The sequence below is a fragment of the Suillus clintonianus genome (assembly GCF_016758775.1).
Source record: "Suillus clintonianus strain FC179 chromosome Unknown DEU56scaffold_56, whole genome shotgun sequence".
Taxonomy (NCBI): domain Eukaryota; kingdom Fungi; phylum Basidiomycota; class Agaricomycetes; order Boletales; family Suillaceae; genus Suillus; species Suillus clintonianus.
In genome coordinates, this window is record NW_024539280.1 from 142,318 (window position 1) to 160,088 (window position 17,771).

At 45.6% G+C, this 17,771-nt stretch overlaps 3 protein-coding genes across 3 annotated transcripts; all 3 read right to left on the reverse strand.

Annotated features, from left to right (window-relative positions):
* Positions 1-2,008: 2,008 nt before the first annotated feature.
* On the reverse strand, positions 2,009-6,096 carry DEU56DRAFT_757676 (uncharacterized protein; the record flags this gene model as incomplete). Its single annotated transcript, XM_041350153.1, has 6 exons — positions 2,009-2,703; positions 2,766-3,654; positions 3,708-4,021; positions 4,109-4,729; positions 4,778-5,573; positions 5,776-6,096. 6 exons carry the CDS (start codon positions 6,094-6,096, stop codon positions 2,009-2,011), a joined length of 3,636 nt encoding a protein of 1,211 aa, XP_041206516.1.
* Positions 6,097-9,193: 3,097 nt separating this feature from the next.
* On the reverse strand, positions 9,194-10,065 carry DEU56DRAFT_914586 (uncharacterized protein; the record flags this gene model as incomplete). The annotated part of the gene is made up of 3 exons (XM_041357638.1): positions 9,194-9,592; positions 9,643-9,873; positions 9,922-10,065. 3 exons carry the CDS (start codon positions 10,063-10,065, stop codon positions 9,194-9,196), a joined length of 774 nt encoding a protein of 257 aa, XP_041206517.1.
* A 129-nt stretch (positions 10,066-10,194) lies between these two features.
* DEU56DRAFT_740254 (uncharacterized protein) lies at positions 10,195-10,609 on the reverse strand (the record flags this gene model as incomplete). Its single annotated transcript, XM_041348797.1, has 2 exons — positions 10,195-10,410; positions 10,448-10,609. Coding segments are annotated over 2 exons (378 nt in total), but the record flags the coding sequence as incomplete, so codon positions are not given.
* Positions 10,610-17,771: the final 7,162 nt, after the last annotated feature.

The following is a 17,771-nucleotide window of genomic DNA, read 5'->3' on the forward strand; positions in this document are numbered from 1 at the left end:
ACGTAGGCACAGTCCTATAGACACGTGCGCGATGTACACGACCACCGGCGCTTGCACGCATAGCTACTCATCAGCGGCCTACTCGGATTACCCCCCAGCCATAGTTGTAGTATTAGACCTACGTATTATGGCAACTACCATTTTTACCATAGACACTTTTGACAGCAATTACCAGCAGCGCAATTTGACCTAATCCATGGCATTTGCCAGGCCCTATTTTGCTGGGTGTTTTGGCTTTCACAGCCGCTTTTTTTGGATTTTTGAAACTCAGCTATGTTTTCAGTCACAAATGTGTTTTCCACATTTGTCAGATGTTTTGGTATGTTTTATTCCGCAATTTTGGCCTCCAAAAGCGGAAATTCACAAAACACATCCTGTTTTGGTCACCTCCTCATGTCAGGCCTCCCCACATTATTCCCACACTCCGCATTTTCGCATTTTTAGCCACCTACTGTGGGAATTACCCCACAACACCCAAAACATCATCCCAATATGGTACACCCACCACATTTATAATTATTCCCACACCCTTCCCACCTCACTGCAGCTTCACCACCACACCACAATAGGTCCTCCTTTGTATCTAAATAGTAGTTTAGTATATACATGTATAATATTATATAATAGACCGCTTTTTTTGTCAATTTGTGTGCCTGCTCATCCTCCAGGGCCTTTTTCAAACAGGGTAGGGTACAGAACATTTTCGCATTTTTGCCCCTTTGATAGGAGGGTGTTCCAGGACATTCAGAACATATTTATGAGCATATATGAGTAGATTCCCATCTTTATTTCACCCCCTGAAGTGTCCTACATCAATAGATATAGCACATATGCAAGAAAACACAGAATATGTTCTCATTTGATTATTTCTAGGTGAACAGCCTTGTAAAAATGATTCCCAGCATCTATTTAACAATGGGAACAATGTATCAGGAGCCCAGGACCATAGGATAATTCCCTGTTGCATGGTGTGCCCCCCCTCTCCTGGTGGTTTACCCCCTGTGAAATTTTTTCCTGTAGGACCGGACCTCAATTGAGGTAGGGGGTCTATTCCTATGTATATTTGAGGTAAGTCTATCATATAGCTGGCCCAGGACACAGATAGGATCCTGCTACAGGAACAAAAACATAGAAAATCGCATTTTTGACACCTTTGATGTTTTCAGTATCTTACTCTTGCATAAATAATACAACCTGTTCATATATCATTATCATAGTACATATAGCACAAATGACCAGACCTGCTCATATATGATCAGTAGTACATTCACAAATATGTTTTATGCCAAGGATCAGCCCTACATAGGGTGCAAATGTGATATATGATGTACAGGGGCTTTTTCTACTGATAAGAAGCCTACATAGTAATCAAGCCTGTGATAAGTAATCAAAGACCTGGGATATGTCCTATATATGCCCCTGATGATAGATTTGAAGATTTAGAAAGATCCATCAAGGACTGACTGAATGACAAGTAAAACCACATATGTGTGAAAAGTGACAATTGACATCTTTTCACACAAAGTTACATTTATATATGATACAGGTCAAATATTTCATTAACAATATGTAGGATACATTGTAGACTACTAAAGGAACATATACTACATACTGCCCTGAGGTTGAAGGGTGGTGGAAGGGATGTGGTGTATATCTGAGTTGACCTAGCATTAAAGTGCTACTATCAAGAGGTGTGCGTTACAAAGAATCAAGACACTGACATGTTGAAATTCCATGGGTGGTACAAGTACCGTGACTGTCAAATGTCACGGCGCAAATTTCCTTACCTAGTTATGTTTTGTCACTTAGAAATGCAAAACGATCGAATGTGATCGATGAACCAAGGACCCGGAAAACCGCTACAATACATCTGAGACACGAGAGCACACATGCTAGACACATAGTGAAAGGAAAACGTTGCAAAAACAGAGCCTGTAAGTCATAAGAGTCGTGAGGGGTAACACATAAGTAGCAGGAAGGAATGGCAGCACGGAAAATTAATCTAAGGCTAAGTGCGCCGGGCCCTCTTTGAAGAAGCAGCAGCAGAAAACATTTGAGTGTCACCCTTATGCTTTCGACCACTCGCACTGGCTGGGATATTCTCCTTCTCCGAAATTGGGACAGTTAGAGTGAATAGAGGTTGAGGCGGAACACCCAACCTTGTTTGTTCGACGGGAGTGAGCATCATAGTGTCGAACATATTGGTAGGAAGGGGGAGGCCACTATGAGGTTTTCCAGGGTGCGCGTACTCTGGGTGATGGTCATTCATGTGGGCCTCGAGGTTGTACCTCCAAATTGCCGGCCTCCAGTCCATCTGACGGTTTTGATGTACGCAAAGCTTGCAGACGACAGGAACATTGCGACACGGGCGATTGTCGGAGCCTTTGTTAGTGCTGCCGTACTGGAAATTCTCCTTGTGTGGGCATTGGGATTCCCAAGTAACTGAACGTCCGGATTCCTTGAAGGTCACTGTGCACTTGGCGACACCAGAACGACCACAAAAGCCACATGGCTGTGGGCCTGAAACAGCTGTTGTGACATTATCAGGAATTCCGCGTGCAGCACGAAGGATATGGCAGCCCATATGTGAGCGCAGATCTTTTGTTGCCTCGCCACATAGAGGGCAAGTGCTCGCCACTCCCTTTCCACGTCCTGAAGCTGCCAGCATGGTAGTTCCAGCGACACAAACAAGAGCATCTGAGCCTGTAAGTAAATGAACATGATTGTTAAAATGATGCACTGGTGGATGCCACTGTAAGACTTACCACTAAGATCTTTGTATGGGAACATGGAGCTCTCGCTGCTGAGCGCTGAAATTGAGTTGATTGGAAGCTTGGATTCGACAATCTTCATCCAGACTGAAGCAGCTGCGGCTTCCAGCCCATCATTACTCAGCGCCCAACTCGACCCCTTCGAGTTGACTTCAGATGCTTGGTCCGGTGCGAGATGTTCAAGCGCGTTGACGACACGGGGGTTGGCAAGTTCGAGAAGGTGGCCTGGGATGCTTAATGTGACAACCCTTTGGGTGACAGCATTTGTTCCTGGAACGGGCGAAGCAGTTTTGAGGTACCCGCCATTCCAGACCCATAACGCAGATGATTCGGGAGTGGAACTGATTGAAGGAAGGAGGACCATCATCTCTCCAACTACCTTCACATTACTCCATAGAGACGCCAATGTTGCGGTATTGATTCTTCCACGAGACAAGCCATTTTCCGATATTGATGTTGCACGAGTGAGCGCGAGCGAAAGTACCTTGCCTTGAGAACAAATGAGGGTGAGAAACAAGTCGCCAGTGACGAAATGCTCGCCATGAAGGATGTTTGAGACTTCGTCAACATCTGCCTTCTTGTTGACAGATGTGAACCCCCGAACATGCAAGAGACGGACTTGCGACTTTGGGGTGAAGTTGGGTGTAATGATGAGACGGCAAACTGTTTGCTTGTGCACCCACTTCTTCTCGCACCAAAGGTAATCAGCAGGGCGGATTCCGGGACCTTTCGGTGGGGCTGTTGGGGTGTCGTCTTCGAGTATTTTGGGCGAGTCATCCAGGTCCTCAGGTTGGGTAGGATCAAATTTGTCCTCCAACATCTCCTCGAAGTTATGGATAGGGTCGTTTTCATCAGCACCTTCTTCAGCTGGTGCCAACGAAGTCTACAATACATTGAACTGTGAGTTCAAAGTCGGAGCGAATAATTAGTGCTTACCTCTGGCTCAGCTGGCTCATCACCGACATTCTCAGTAGGGATTGACGACACAACACGAACGTTAAGCGAACGATCCTCTTCGGTGTCTCCATCATTGACACTGGGGTATTTTCCCTCTCCGAAAACACATAGTAAGTCCATGCTCGAACCAAAAGAGAAGTAAGAGTTGAAGTCATAGGCTTGCGGGGGAATCTGTGTGAGTTGTAGAAATTGAGTAGCTACGTCTTGACCCTGCTTCCAAGCGCTTGGAAGGTTGCAGTGTCCGGAGATGATGTCACCAACCCACATCGAGCGGTTGATATGATCAACAGATTCTGAGCGTGACGTGAGGTTAAGACGATGATGACCGTGAGCGAGGTCTCGGTTTCGCGTGTAGACTCCTCCGATGTCTCATGCGGCACCTAGACGATCCAGAGCCTGCTTGTAGTTGACAGCGCTGTTGTGTCCACCACACATTCGAAGAAACACGAAGAGAAGTTCAATGGGATCATCACCTGTGTCAAGCAGAGTGAATGGTTGAGTAGCGTCCAGCTTCTGCTGTTTAGCGATACAGAAAATAATGTTCTTGATCAATGTTTGCACGTCATAATACAGTTGGTTCGGCATGAACGCCCGACGCTGATTCCGGTAGCATGCATAGATCAAGTGAGTGCAACGACAGAGGGAGATGACTTGTTCAGTCAGTGAGAGCGTGATATTAATGAATGGTTGGAGAAGGCTATGAAGAATGTGACTGAGAATCTTGATGGCGTCAAAGTCCGCAATGACATCGACATCGGGTTCCGTACCATCGAGGGTGTATGGTGGCAGAGTGGGGTCAATGTTACCGAGAGAAATGACAATGTTCATGAGTGCGACTGCACGAGGAACATCTTGAGGGTCGTCAGGGTACAAGAGCTTGAGTGCACGGGATTCATCGATATTATCGACCCACGTCAGATAGTGTTCGAGCATAGAGGAATTGATACAGCGCCCATTATCGGGCCGCATACCGGCACAAGAACGAATCAATGTACAGAAGCCTGCGCATGTCATTTTAGATTATTCTTTGGATGAAGCAAACCACTTACACTTAAAGACATGTTTATCATCAAAGTCCAAGGTCATTTCATGCTTGCCGGTAAGAAGGTTGAGCCCAGGGAGATTGATGAGCGTTCCGAATAATGGAGATGTGAAATTGATATTATTGCAAAGGAATGTGCGGTGTCCAGCCTTGCGTCGTGTGGCATCCCCATCAGTAGCAAAAGACCATGCAGGTCCGACTGCCCGATCAGCTCCAGATGCGTACCACAAATCGATGACAGATTCAAATACAAACTCCATGTCAGTGAAGTTCTCGGACTTGCATGTTGGTGCAGCAAGTATGGGATATATTCCGTCTTCACCAAACACGTGAGCACTGGCGACTGTCAGTTCCTTGCTAAGATGTACTTTGCCTGATTTGAGCGCGTCGGCAACACCTAGGGCTGATTGGTAGTTGTTGAGAGTGGTGTCAACAAGGTGGGAATGTGTCCAGCATAGGCCACCAATGGAATTAGACTGTGGTAAGTAACCAGCAGCTTCCTCAAGCGCCGTCTCATCTATGAGAAAGCTCATGCCACGAAGGGTATTGAGACCTGCTTGTGCCCGTGGGGCTAGGACGACAGCCGCGATGTTGTGTTGGATGACACCCATTGTGATTTGGCCAATGATAGGAGCAATCTTAACAAAAGAAGTGTGCCGACCAAGAGTTCGCAAAGATGGTAGCGAAAGGCGCTGGCTGAGTGCATATAGTAGGTTGTGTCCCCCAAGACGGAGTATGAGCAAGGCAAGATCATCAGCCTCCTTTCCACGGGTCCGTGGTCGGTATCCGCACTCAAGAGCATCCTCGATTAGTCGAAGAATCATATGAATGCTAGCGCTGTTTGGAGCAGATTACGGAGCCATGGCACATCACATTGTGCGAGTGCCATGACCAGAGACGAATGGTCCTCTATAACAGATAGCATACATTTGATCTTGCGAGCATCATTGAGACTCTAAAATGATTATATGAGAGATGGAAACTGAAAAAAAGAAAACTGCATACCTGCAATTTAACAGTGTTCAAGTTGACATTGCGCTCGTTGATCACATCGAGAAGCTGAATCGGTGTAAGCACATTATGACGGGTATGATTTTTGCGTTCTCCGGCAAGGTTCGCAAGTGAATGAACGCGGGATTGAAGTTGCTGACATGGGATGCAAGGGGAGTCATCGTCAGTGGCATGAGTGCAGTTTGGTGAGCATGCGTAAAGAACACCATCAACAAGGTTGACATTGAAGGGAAGCTTATCCAGTCCATCCCAAGTGCGTAACCAAGGAAAATTTGCCTCGGGAGGCACTCCAGGCAGCGTGGGCCAGTCCGTCATAGGAAGGCCAATACAACGAGAAGTAGATGCGACAACTGTGAGTCTTGACGACACAGTGTTGGTGCTATACACCATCAGAAAATGACCATCATATATAAAATAAGCTTACGAGTTATTCCGGGAGTGATCGGGTGGAAGAACCACAGTGATAAAAGCTGCTTGAGAGTCGCGCACAGCCTGCTTCTGAAGAGACTTCTGAGAAATACAAACACACGATCCGAAATGTTTTTCTAAGGGCATGAATTGGCCCCGGCTTGTGAGGTTAATGTGATTGTGGATTCCTGTTGTGACCCAACAGCCTTTGTCGGGGCACTGCAAGACTTGGACTCGGACAGTCGAGTGTTGAGTTCACCGTACTGATAGAGCTGGAGGTATGCGTCACAGGTGTCTTTTTCGATGAGATGTTGCTCTTCGTTTGAGTTGAGGAAAACACAAGGTGATGGCAGAGAGGAACGTGGAGATGGGTATGATTCTGGATCAGAATCGAAGGCAGTTTCGATCTGATAAGCGGTGTAAAGGGAAGCACCAGGGCATTGGCTGTGTGCAGGATCATTATCTAAATTAAACTGTGCCTCGTTGTAAGTAAGACAGTGTTCGAAGTCCTGGGACGTAAAGTAAGCTTGTCTATCGTGCGTGGTATAATCCATTTGAAGTCGTAAGAGTGCTGGTATCGAAAATTGAGTTGTACAAGTATAACGAGAGTGATTGAGTGGGCAAGAAGAGAGACGCATATCAAGCAAGACGCGTGACGCGACGACTCGATCATTTGCATCATAGATCAGTCATAGCTCAATTTGGAAATACTGGATGATCTTGCTTCACAACTTGTGTCTATTGGTCTGCTACTCACAGCAGATGTATATTCAAACTAACTATCTAGCATTATTCTATGTACTACTATGATACTACTTAGTTGAGGAATGAAAATATTTTAATGAGTTTTGCAGTCGCTGTGCAAAGAATCAGCCGAGTGCTCGAGTAAAATTGATGTTTTCTTGAAAGTGGCTGAAATATGGCCCTCAGACACCGATTGGGTAGTAGGTGCTCATAGGAGCCCGTGTTCGGCATTCGCCGAATGCACACCTCTTGGCTACTATTGCTCAACTGACCATTTTCGATGTTTTGGGTCTTTGAACTTTCCCACACTCAATTTCTTATCTATTTCACTTCCTCAGCACTCAATTCTTGTTGGATTGTTCTGTACATTTAGGCCTATGATACTGAATATATTCGAAATCTACTCCAGGTGTCTGATTATTAAATTTCGATGTATTGAAAGTATGGGATCCTTATCAGTAGAAATAGCAAGCATTCACACTAACTCAAACCTCTGGCCTATTTTGAGCTGATCCTTGTCACAACAAGCAAGTATATATACTATGATAATGATATATGAACAGGTTGTATTATTTATGCAAGAGTAAGATACTGAAAACATCAAAAGTGTCAAAAATGCGATTTTCTATGTTTTTGTTCCTGTAGCAGGATCCTATCTGTGTCCTGGGCCAGCTATATGATAGACTTACCTCAAATATACATAGGAATAGACCCCCTACCTCAATTGAGGTCCGGTCCTACAGGAAAAAATTTCACAGGGGGTAAACCACCAGGAGAGGGGGGGCACACCATGCAACAGGGAATTATCCTATGGTCCTGGGCTCCTGATACATTGTTCCCATTGTTAAATAGATGCTGGGAATCATTTTTACAAGGCTGTTCACCTAGAAATAATCAAATGAGAACATATTCTGTGTTTTCTTGCATATGTGCTATATCTATTGATGTAGGACACTTCAGGGGGTGAAATAAAGATGAGAATCTACTCATATATGCTCATAAATATGTTCTGAATGTCCTGGAACACCCTCCTATCAAAGGGGCAAAAATGCGAAAATGTTCTGTACCCTACCCTGTTTGAAAAAGGCCCTGGAGGATGAGCAGGCACACAAATTGACAATAAAAGCGGTTTATTAGATAATATTATACATGTATATACCAAACTACTACTTAGATACAAGGGAGGACCTATTGTGGTGTAGTGGTGAAGCTGCAGTGAGGTGGGGAGGGTGTGGGAATAATTATAATTATGTGGTATACCATATTGGGATGATGTTTTGGGTGTTGTGGGGTAATTCCCACAGTAGGTGGCTAACAATGCGAAAATGCAGAGTGTGGGAATAATGTGGGGAGGCCTGACATGAGGAGGTGACCAAAACAGGATGTGTTTTATGAATTTCCGCTTTTGGAGGCCAAAATTGCGGAATAAAACATACCAAAACATCTGACAAATGTGGAAAACACATTTGTGACTGAAAACATAGCTGAGTTTCAAAAATCCAAAAAAAGCGGCTGTGAAAGCCAAAACACCCAGCAAAATAGGGCCTGGCAAATGCCATGGATTAGGTCAAATTGTGCTGCTGGTAATTGCTGTCAAAAGTGTCTATGGCAAAACTGGTAGTTCCCATTTTACTAGGTCTAATACTACAACCAGGGGTGTACCCCCTCATGTCATGTCCTGTCTATCCGGCTCCGTTGGTGCGTGTTCTCACTGATATATCCGTCGCTGACCACATCCAGGGTCCCTTACATATTAACTTATCACACATCCACTTTGTTGTGCGCTTCCGCGCAGCCTATCCACTTCCCTTATGTTTCATTACCCTGAGAGCGCGCATAGCAATTCACATATCTAGAGGACTTAGAGGATTTGGGACTCACTTACTTTCTGCTACTTGGACTCAGTATCTGTATTCCTGCTTAGTCGAACATAGAGCGCTAATATCATCGCTGCAGACATCTATCTTCTCCTCAGTCTATCAAGGCTCGTCTATCAGTTCTCAGAGGATTTCTATTGTCCTACTTCGCCGATTCTCTACTTCACGCATACCGTGCGCTTTCTGACTCTCCCGCATACCTCACGCATCGTGTGCGCCCATCGCATCGACTTCGCACATCTTCGCGCGCCTTCACATATCTTTGGCATCAGCTTTTCTCTTGATCCCTCTCATTATCAGAGAGATTGTCTCAGTAGAATCCCCTAAGGGACAATCCTACTAGCTCGCCTCTCGAGGTAGATACCTTTGTGACCCCCCGGAGTTCACATCTCTATTTTCCTCACCCACAGCGGGTTGTAGTTATTATTGTTGCTGGATCTCACAGGGTCTTTGACTTCAGTGATATGCACATGCTCAGTAACATCCGCCGACCACTGTGCTATAACACCAGAGTTGCGGATGCTACAAGTGATGTTCTGCATAAGCTCGAGTTTGGGGATCTGCCAATTGTCAATGACTTTGTAAATTTTTCCCTGGCAGAGACCAGCAGCGATGATTGCATGCTTGTTCGCGTGGAACTTGTCTAGTGTGGCTGTGATGCGACCAAGATCCTTGTCGTCAATGTGCAGTGATTTCACAAGATAATGAAAGTGCATGAGCGCATGCACGGCAACAGCAGCGCCAGTAGGTGCTGCATCCGCACTGATTGCAATGATGGATCGCTGAACGTCTCGGTGGCATCGACCTGTAACCTGCTTAAGTTTGGAGATACCTCCATGAAAATGGCAATAACCGGTGGTGGGCTGAATGATGGAAAACCATCTATCTCGGACCCTCCCACTGCGCGAATGATCCACTGTGTGTCATGGTCCCAAAACATCTTATGAATGTGGTGTAGTGATTCAGGCATGAAAAACAGGGAGGGATCCGCTAGCAACCAGTCCGACCAGAATGGTTTGTCTATGCCATTCAGATGAAATTTCTGCGCTTTGCGGAAAAACACCTGGAGATCATCTGGGCAAGCATGTCAATGCACGATTTAGAGTTGCACAAGAGTTTTGAATCGTGTGCGGGGTTCATGTTGGAAGGCATCCCCAAAGTCTTTGTACATCGCCATAGTCACCGGGGACGTCTTTCCGCCAACACATGCCAACATCATGGCTTCTGGTGTGTCAGCAATATAACTAGTGAGCATTGTGAAACAGTAACGGCTGCATCCAATGTGATCAGACAACATGATGCCGTTTCAAGCAGCCGACTTCAGAGGTTCGAGTACGATGTCCAGGCAATGATGAATGAGCCGATCTTGCAACACACCTCTCATTCACTTATTTTTGTAAACAAATTTTGGAACCAGTGGTAGGGCAGCGAGAAGGAAGGTGTTTGAAGATGATTTTAGCCGTGTGTCCATGTCACGGTGGATGTTGGCAAGGCTGATAAGGAGAGGATGTGCAACACGATCACCCGATAATGCAGTAATGCATGTCTTGTCAGAGGATAGGATGGTACCCAGGAGAATTGCACCATGGGGAAGTGCTGACTACAAGAATGCATGAGGCAGTGATTCAAAGAGGGACTGTGTTATACACCTTCATCTCCCAGGCATGTTCACCTGTCATCCATTTGGTATATATCCGAGACTCCTTCTGCACTGTGCTATAGACCTTGCGAGCCGTGTAGTCAATGTGATTGTGAAATAAAGGATGGTTGAATAGAGTGGCGATACATTCAAGTGGATCTCACCAGTAGAGAATTGCTGGAGACTTTGTGGGGTGTGACATATGAATAACTTGAGACTTCCAATGTGGACCACTAGGTAGCAATTCAGCTCAACCTTGTAATTCTTTTGCTGAGCTGAAGGATAAAGGTAGATCATTGATCTAAGGGCTCTTTGAGCCAAGCTGTTGTGGTGATGTTCAAATTTAACACTTACCATCTCTAGCACTAGAAAATCATCGATTTTCCCCATGCTCAAGCCTGAATGAAGAAGCCATGATGCAAACTGCCATTCCCTTCGACTGCTGAATGATAGTATAAATTTGTTTTTTGATAGACACTGTTTTCGTCAGCATCAAATAGGCTCAGCAATGTGTAGCCCTCCTCACAAGCCAGCGGGGGCTGCGGAAAGTAGTTGGTAACTACCTCACTGTCATTGTTCCCTGCTTCACTTCTAAAATCATCAAAACTCACATTCTCTCCTAGTTCGTAGGAGGGGGATTCACCAATATTGTCAACTGACATGGGATCTTCGGTGCATGGCAAGGTGGAGTTGAGTTGGATCAAATTTTCCAGCCAGTTATTACATCCAGACCATGGTTAGCTCATATGATGAGTGACAGATGTATGGTCCCCAAATTCTTTTCCACACGACAGGCAATGGGCTGGGACCATGACACCTGGTATATTGATAGTATCTGACTCGGAGTATTGAGTTGTGGACTTCAGAAAAGCAATTGTTGATCTGAATTCGGCATCTTCCAGATATGCCTTACAATTTCCAAGTCCCTCCATGCTATCCTTGTCACTAAAGTTTGACATTGCCACTCTGCGATCACTGTCGGCACTTGCCTCCTGCTCTGACAATCCCACTCAGGCTCATTGTTCTTCCACCGACCATGACAATGAATGTATTAGTAATGGGGAACCACCCCAGGCTGGCAGTATGTGCAGCTTATACAGAATTCTTGATGCTGTCAATTCATTGGTGGGTCCTTCTCATTTCTTGTTCCTTGTTTCTCATTTCCATCATCCTTATCACGCCTAACATTTCAATAGTCCAGGGCCCATGAACCAACTGACTCCGAGGCAAGCCTTGTGCTCGATCTTGTAAGAGCAAAGCAAAATGTTTTCCGGGCACAGAAGTCACTTGCAGACTGTGTGCTGCGGGAAAATGAGGTGTTCACACGTCTGCTCAAATGTTAGGCGGCAGCTGCTGAGGAGAACATTGATGAGGTGGACATTGGGCTGGGATGTATGAGAATTATTTTTAAAGATTGTGGTTGGTCCTACGCCCCTTCAAGTCGTCCAGGAGAGTCAAGCGCACATGGTAAGTCTCACCATTCTCTTGCATTGTCGCTGGTCTTCATGTTCAGGGATGGCAGTATCACAGCGCTGGTGCCCGACAATTGTTCTTGACTGATCAATATTCAATCTCGTGTTGTAGTTCAATTTTTTTTCTGAATTCACTGCCTCATCCAAACTTGTGTGTTCCAATATGTTTTATAAACCTGAGACATGTTTAAAAACATAAAAACAGAAATTTGTTACAAGTAAGTGGCACAGAGTGCTGATGATTTTCATTTTCAAGTCCTCTCCTGAAGTGGTAATCTTTACAAATTGTGAACTCCAACCATTGGAACAGTATGAAATAATCATAATAAACTATTCCGGATACTCAAGCTAGGACCAGGCAGTGAACTGATAAAAAAAAAGGCCACTCATTTTTGAAAAGAAGTGAAAACAAGTAAAAGTCGTCGAAAAGGTCCAAAAAAGGCTGATTAAGTAATTTGAGGTTTTGCTGATGTATCGTCATCTTGTGTTATGCTGTCCCCATCTATATACATGTTTGGTAAAACATAGTTATATGTAGCATGTGAAGCTTATGTTTAGGTTGCTTCGGTGAAGATTCTCTATGTACCCAGCCTCTTAGAGTCCATTCGGGAAGGATTATTTTGCCCAACTTTGCGTGACTTGAAAAAATAAAATCTGATTAAGTAAGCTTGGAGCTTGAAGCTGATGTCACACTGATTGGTGTTATCAGTAAAAACAAGCATATGCCACACATACTATCACCATGCTCCCCCATCTCTTACACCACGCTGACAACCCTTCCGCTGATGACGATACGCTGGTCGAACAGGATGAGCAGGACGCACAGGATGAGCAGGACGCACAGGATGAGCAGGCTGATGGGCAGGGTGTTGATGATGCAGAGCAGTCAGATATCAAGAACCTCTGAGCTATCATAAACTTTTTCCAGGATATGGTTGTTTCAGCATCTGAAGTTGTCAGTCTTGCCAGGAACACCCTTAACTCCTATAAAAACACATATTACAACAAACAACCATACCATACTTCAGCTCTGTCCGGGATTGACTGGGTCAATGAGCTTCTGAATGGCCATTCAGAATGAATCTGATGCGAGCTCGGTGTACACCGCCACATATTCATTGTATTGCGGGATATACTTCGCAATGGTGGAATAACCAACTCAAAAAATGTAATGTTGGAAGAGCAGCTGGCTATCTTCCTGTACGCCTGTGTTACAGGCCTTGCTGTACGGCACCTTGCCGAGTGTTTTCAATGCTCAAATGATACTATATCGAGGTATGTCTGCTAGCTCTCATCCTTACATTTGTTTAATATTCTACAAGGTATTTCACAAAGATTCTGATCGCATTGTCCTCCCAACCAATATATTCCACCTATGTCCGGCTTCTGAATGCACAAACTCCAATACCCACTGAAATCCTCAAGACGACAAAATTATATCCCTACTTTGCCGATGTAATCGGTGCCATCGATGGCACTCACATTGCGTGCCATCCCAACACTGCTGATTGTGATGCCGCTCACGACTGCAAGGGCAATTTAACACAAAATTGCCTTGTCGCCTGCGATTTCAACATGCAGTTCACTTACATGTTAAGTGGCTTCCCAGGGTCTGCAGCAGACGCTCGCCTCTATAACAAGGCTCGCCTAACCAATTTCACCATCCCTCTGGGTAAGTTGTACCTTGCAGATGCAGGATTCGCCGCATGTGATGAGTTACTTGTGCCTTACCGCGGTGTGCACTACCACCTGGCTGAATGGGGCCGGGCAAATATGCTGTATGTTATCCCACTGACTTATCACCCTAGTACTTATTTTTTTCAGGCCTTGCAATACAAAGGAACTATATAATCTACGTCATGCACAGCTCCGCAATGTCATTGAACATATTTTCGGTGTGTTGAAAAAGTGGTTCCAGATTATTCACATCCCTCCCAAGTACAACTTAGATATCCAATCTCACATCCCTCCAGCATTGTGTTTCGTACACAATGTCATCCGATTCCACAACCCCGACAATATACTAGACTATCATCGTGTGGATTCCGATGAGTGGGGGGCTCCTTATGACAGCGGCATGCTTGCTGATGGGCCACCCACCAATGCGGCACGCACCCGTGCACCCAAAGTCCGCGATGAAATCGCACAATCGATGTGGGTTGATTATCTTCAAGAAAGGCTTCACAGAGGCCAGCCTTTACCGCCTGATGTACAAGTAGAATATTGAGGCTGTTTGCCATTTGTTGTTTTCATTGTTGTTGTGTTTGACTCACTCAATGTACAATGTATTGTTCCCTTGCTGCTAATTCAGTCTTGATTGCACAAACACAAGTCCATTGATTGCAGTATGAATGAGTGAGATACATCATGGGGTTCAACTAGTTATATTTTCCCTTGCCCCCACTTCCCTCACTTCCTTTAGGCGCCGTGCTAAAAAAACCTCACAAACACCATCCCATTGGATCGAATTATAAGTATCAGTGATGGTGACGTCGTATTGGAAAAGATCCATCATGGTGACCACCTTGTAATCATCCAAGCTCTTTTCTTCTTGCACCCGAAGGACAGTGCACTGCTTATGGGCTGGGACAGGATCGGTGAAATGGCCAGCAACAGTGTCCCGAAGCGTCGAAGTGGTGTCGGCTATGCTATCGACGACTTTCTCCCCCAACTCTTCCAACACGAGTGGCATAGTGAGACATTGGGATTTCGATGATCCCGCTACGCTCCTTGATTTGGAATGTGGGGGGCGGGAATGAGTGCACAAGGAATCATCCCCATCAGATTTGCGCTTCATTGCGAGTGAAGAAAGTAGGAGGAGGAGGGGGTGGGATAGCGACTTCGGTCATGACCTGTTCAACAATGATATGGATAGCTTGCATGACGTCTTCTTTGAAGTGCAAGGGGAGAAGGTGGAGGGTGAGGGTTTGTAATTTCCTCTGAAGATGGAGGGTGCTACGTTTGGCATCGGCATTGTCGACGCTTTTGGCAATGGTCTCAAAAGACTGGTGATACAGATGATATTGACAAGAGTATAGGTAGTGTCCTCTCCTTTGTCGGTGAGGATTCGTTCTATTTCAAGGGCATGTTGTGGGGATAGGATGGTGGATTCTATGAGGGCGGCGTTTCAATCTCGTCAATGAGAGTGAGGTATTCAGAGAGCTGGAAAGAGGACATGGTTCGTTTGCTAGGGTTGGTTCTGGGAGTGAAGATTCAATGGAGAAGTCGAGCTCACTTGAGGCGACTTTTATACATTTTCAGAATTTCTTGGGTGTTCTGGAGTTCCTTTTCAGGTAGCCACGAGTTTTCTGAGCTGGGGTAACCTTTCCATGACACGAGAAAGCAGTGTCTTCCTTCTATGGTTCCCTTGTGGGCGAGGATCGCTTCTATCTCGTATTCTTCTTGTCCATTGATACGGTCAGGTGGTGGTTCGGGGTGGTTCAGGCAGTAGATCTCTGTTTCTTGATAGGATGATAGTTCAGAAGCATGAAATACGGGGTGAGATTTCCAAGATTTGGGGAGGCAGAGTTTGTAGGTGATAGGGGAAAGGACTTTTTCAATTTCAAAGGGACCATATCGTCTTGGCGCAAGCTTCTTTGATGGGAGATGGGTGATAAGGTGTGCAGCAGATAACCAAACTTTGTCTTTAGGTTTCCAGGGTTCAAACTTCTTTCCAAATGATCGTTCGGCCATGCGTTGCATTGCCAGTTTGTGGCAAGCGAGGGCTTCTTCCCGAATCTTCTGGAGATGTTTTACTCGGTCTTCTGCAGCGGGAATAGCGGAGTCAGGAAAGGCGTAGGGGATTCCTCGGGGTTCGTAACCCATCATGAGGAAGAATGTACAGGTGTTTCGGGAGTTATGTTTTCGGTGATTATGGACAAATTCTGCCATGGGAAGGTGTTTTACCCAATCTTGGGGGGTTAGATCGGCAGTAAATGTGGAGATAGGTTTCAAGTTCTTGGTTCAACCGCTCGGTTTGGCCATCGGTCTGAGGGTGATAGGTGGTAGAGAGGGCTACTTCATAATCAAGGAGTCTTCCGAGTTCTTTTGCAAACTTTGATGCGAATTGGGGGCCTCTATCGGAGATGATTTTGTCATATAGGCCGAATCTGAGGAACACTTTCTTGAAAAAGAGTTTGGCTACCCCTTCTGATGTGATGGTTTTCTTGCAAGGTGAGAGAATTACCCCCTTTGTAAGCCCATGGTCTACCAAGACCATGACAGAATCGAAGCCTTCAGATGGAGGGAGATCTGTGATTAAATCTACCGAAACTTGGGGAAAGGGGTGTAAGGTGGTGGAGGAGATCGGGTTTAGAGGAGGGGTTGTGGGGTGTGTGTCGGACTTCATCTGTTGACACATGGTGCAACCTTCGACATATTTTCGGATAAAGGTTCCCATCCCAGGCCACCAATAGTCTCGTTTAACTAGTTCTTCAGTTTTAAAGCATCCAGGGTGACCGGCGGTAGGGTGATCATGGTGAAGGGTCAGAATACGGTGTCGGAGATCCGCGGGTACGTAGGCTCGGTTCTTGTAGAAGAGCGTGTTTTCTTCAATACACCAATCTGAGAGTGTGGACTTCATGGGAGGAGCACTGAGTCCGTCTAGGGCTTGTTGGGCTGCTAGGATGATGGGATCGGAGAGGGGATTTTGCAGTTTCAGTGCTGCAGCAAGATCAATGTCAATGAGTCGTCCAAATAATTCATCAGGAAGGAGGGTGATATTGGCATTATCGGTCTGATCAGCAGAATGATCAGGGCGGCATGAGAGCGTCAGGGGCAGCAAGTTTGCTTCCCGCAACATGATGCAGTTCTAGGTCGAATTCATTGAGGGTTAATTGCCAACGTGCTTGGCGACAAGTCAGATTCTGCGCTGATCGGAAATAGAGGAGGTTCTTGTGATCTGTGAAAATCACTACAGGGTGTGGGTTCCCTTCAAGATAGTGACGCCAAGCTTTCAGGGCACGGATAATCGCGAGAAGTTCTCGATCATAGATCTGATAGTTTTGTTCTGCGGGGTTAAAGGATTGGGAGAGATATCCACATGGATGGTAGGCACCATTTTCGTCCGTTTGCAAGAGAACAGCTCCTGTGGCAACAAGTGAAGTGTCGGTGGCGAGTGCAAACTGTCGTGAAGGATCAGGATTTCAGAGGACAGGTTCAGAAAGGAAACATTTCTTCAGTGTCTGGAAGGAATTTTCGCAGGCTTCCGTCCATAAGAAGGTTGCATCTTTCTTTGTTAGGTCGATTAGGGGTCGCGCAAGGTCGGAATAGTGGGATATGAAGTGACGGTAGAAGTTGCAGAATCCGAGGAATGATCGAACTTCTTTCACAGAGGATGGGACCTGCCATTCACTGATCTCAGAAATCTTGGCAGGATCCATCGCTACTTGCCCGGGTCTAATGATCATTCCTAAATAGTCCACTTCCTGGGCATCAAAGGTACACTTTTCTGGTTTCAGGAAGAGGGTTTCTTTTCGGATGATTTCAAGAATGCGGCGGGTTCGGCTTTGATGTTCTTCAAGGGTTTTCGAGAATATTAAGATGTCGTCCATGTAAACGATCATCCATCCTTCGTCAATCTCTTTCCTGAATGTTTGATTCATATACACTTGAAACGTGGCTGGTGAATTGCACAGGCCAAAAAACATGACCTTCGGTTCAAAGAGTCCGAATGAGGTAGTGAAGGCGGCTTTCCAACGATCATCAGGGTGAATCAAGATGTTGTTGTATCCGGATCTGACATCCATCTTTGTGAAATAGTTGGCGTCCTGCAGTTTTGCGCTTAATGGGGGAATCAGGGGGAGGGGATATGCATTCTTTATCGTCCATTCATTAATGTAGCGATAGTCT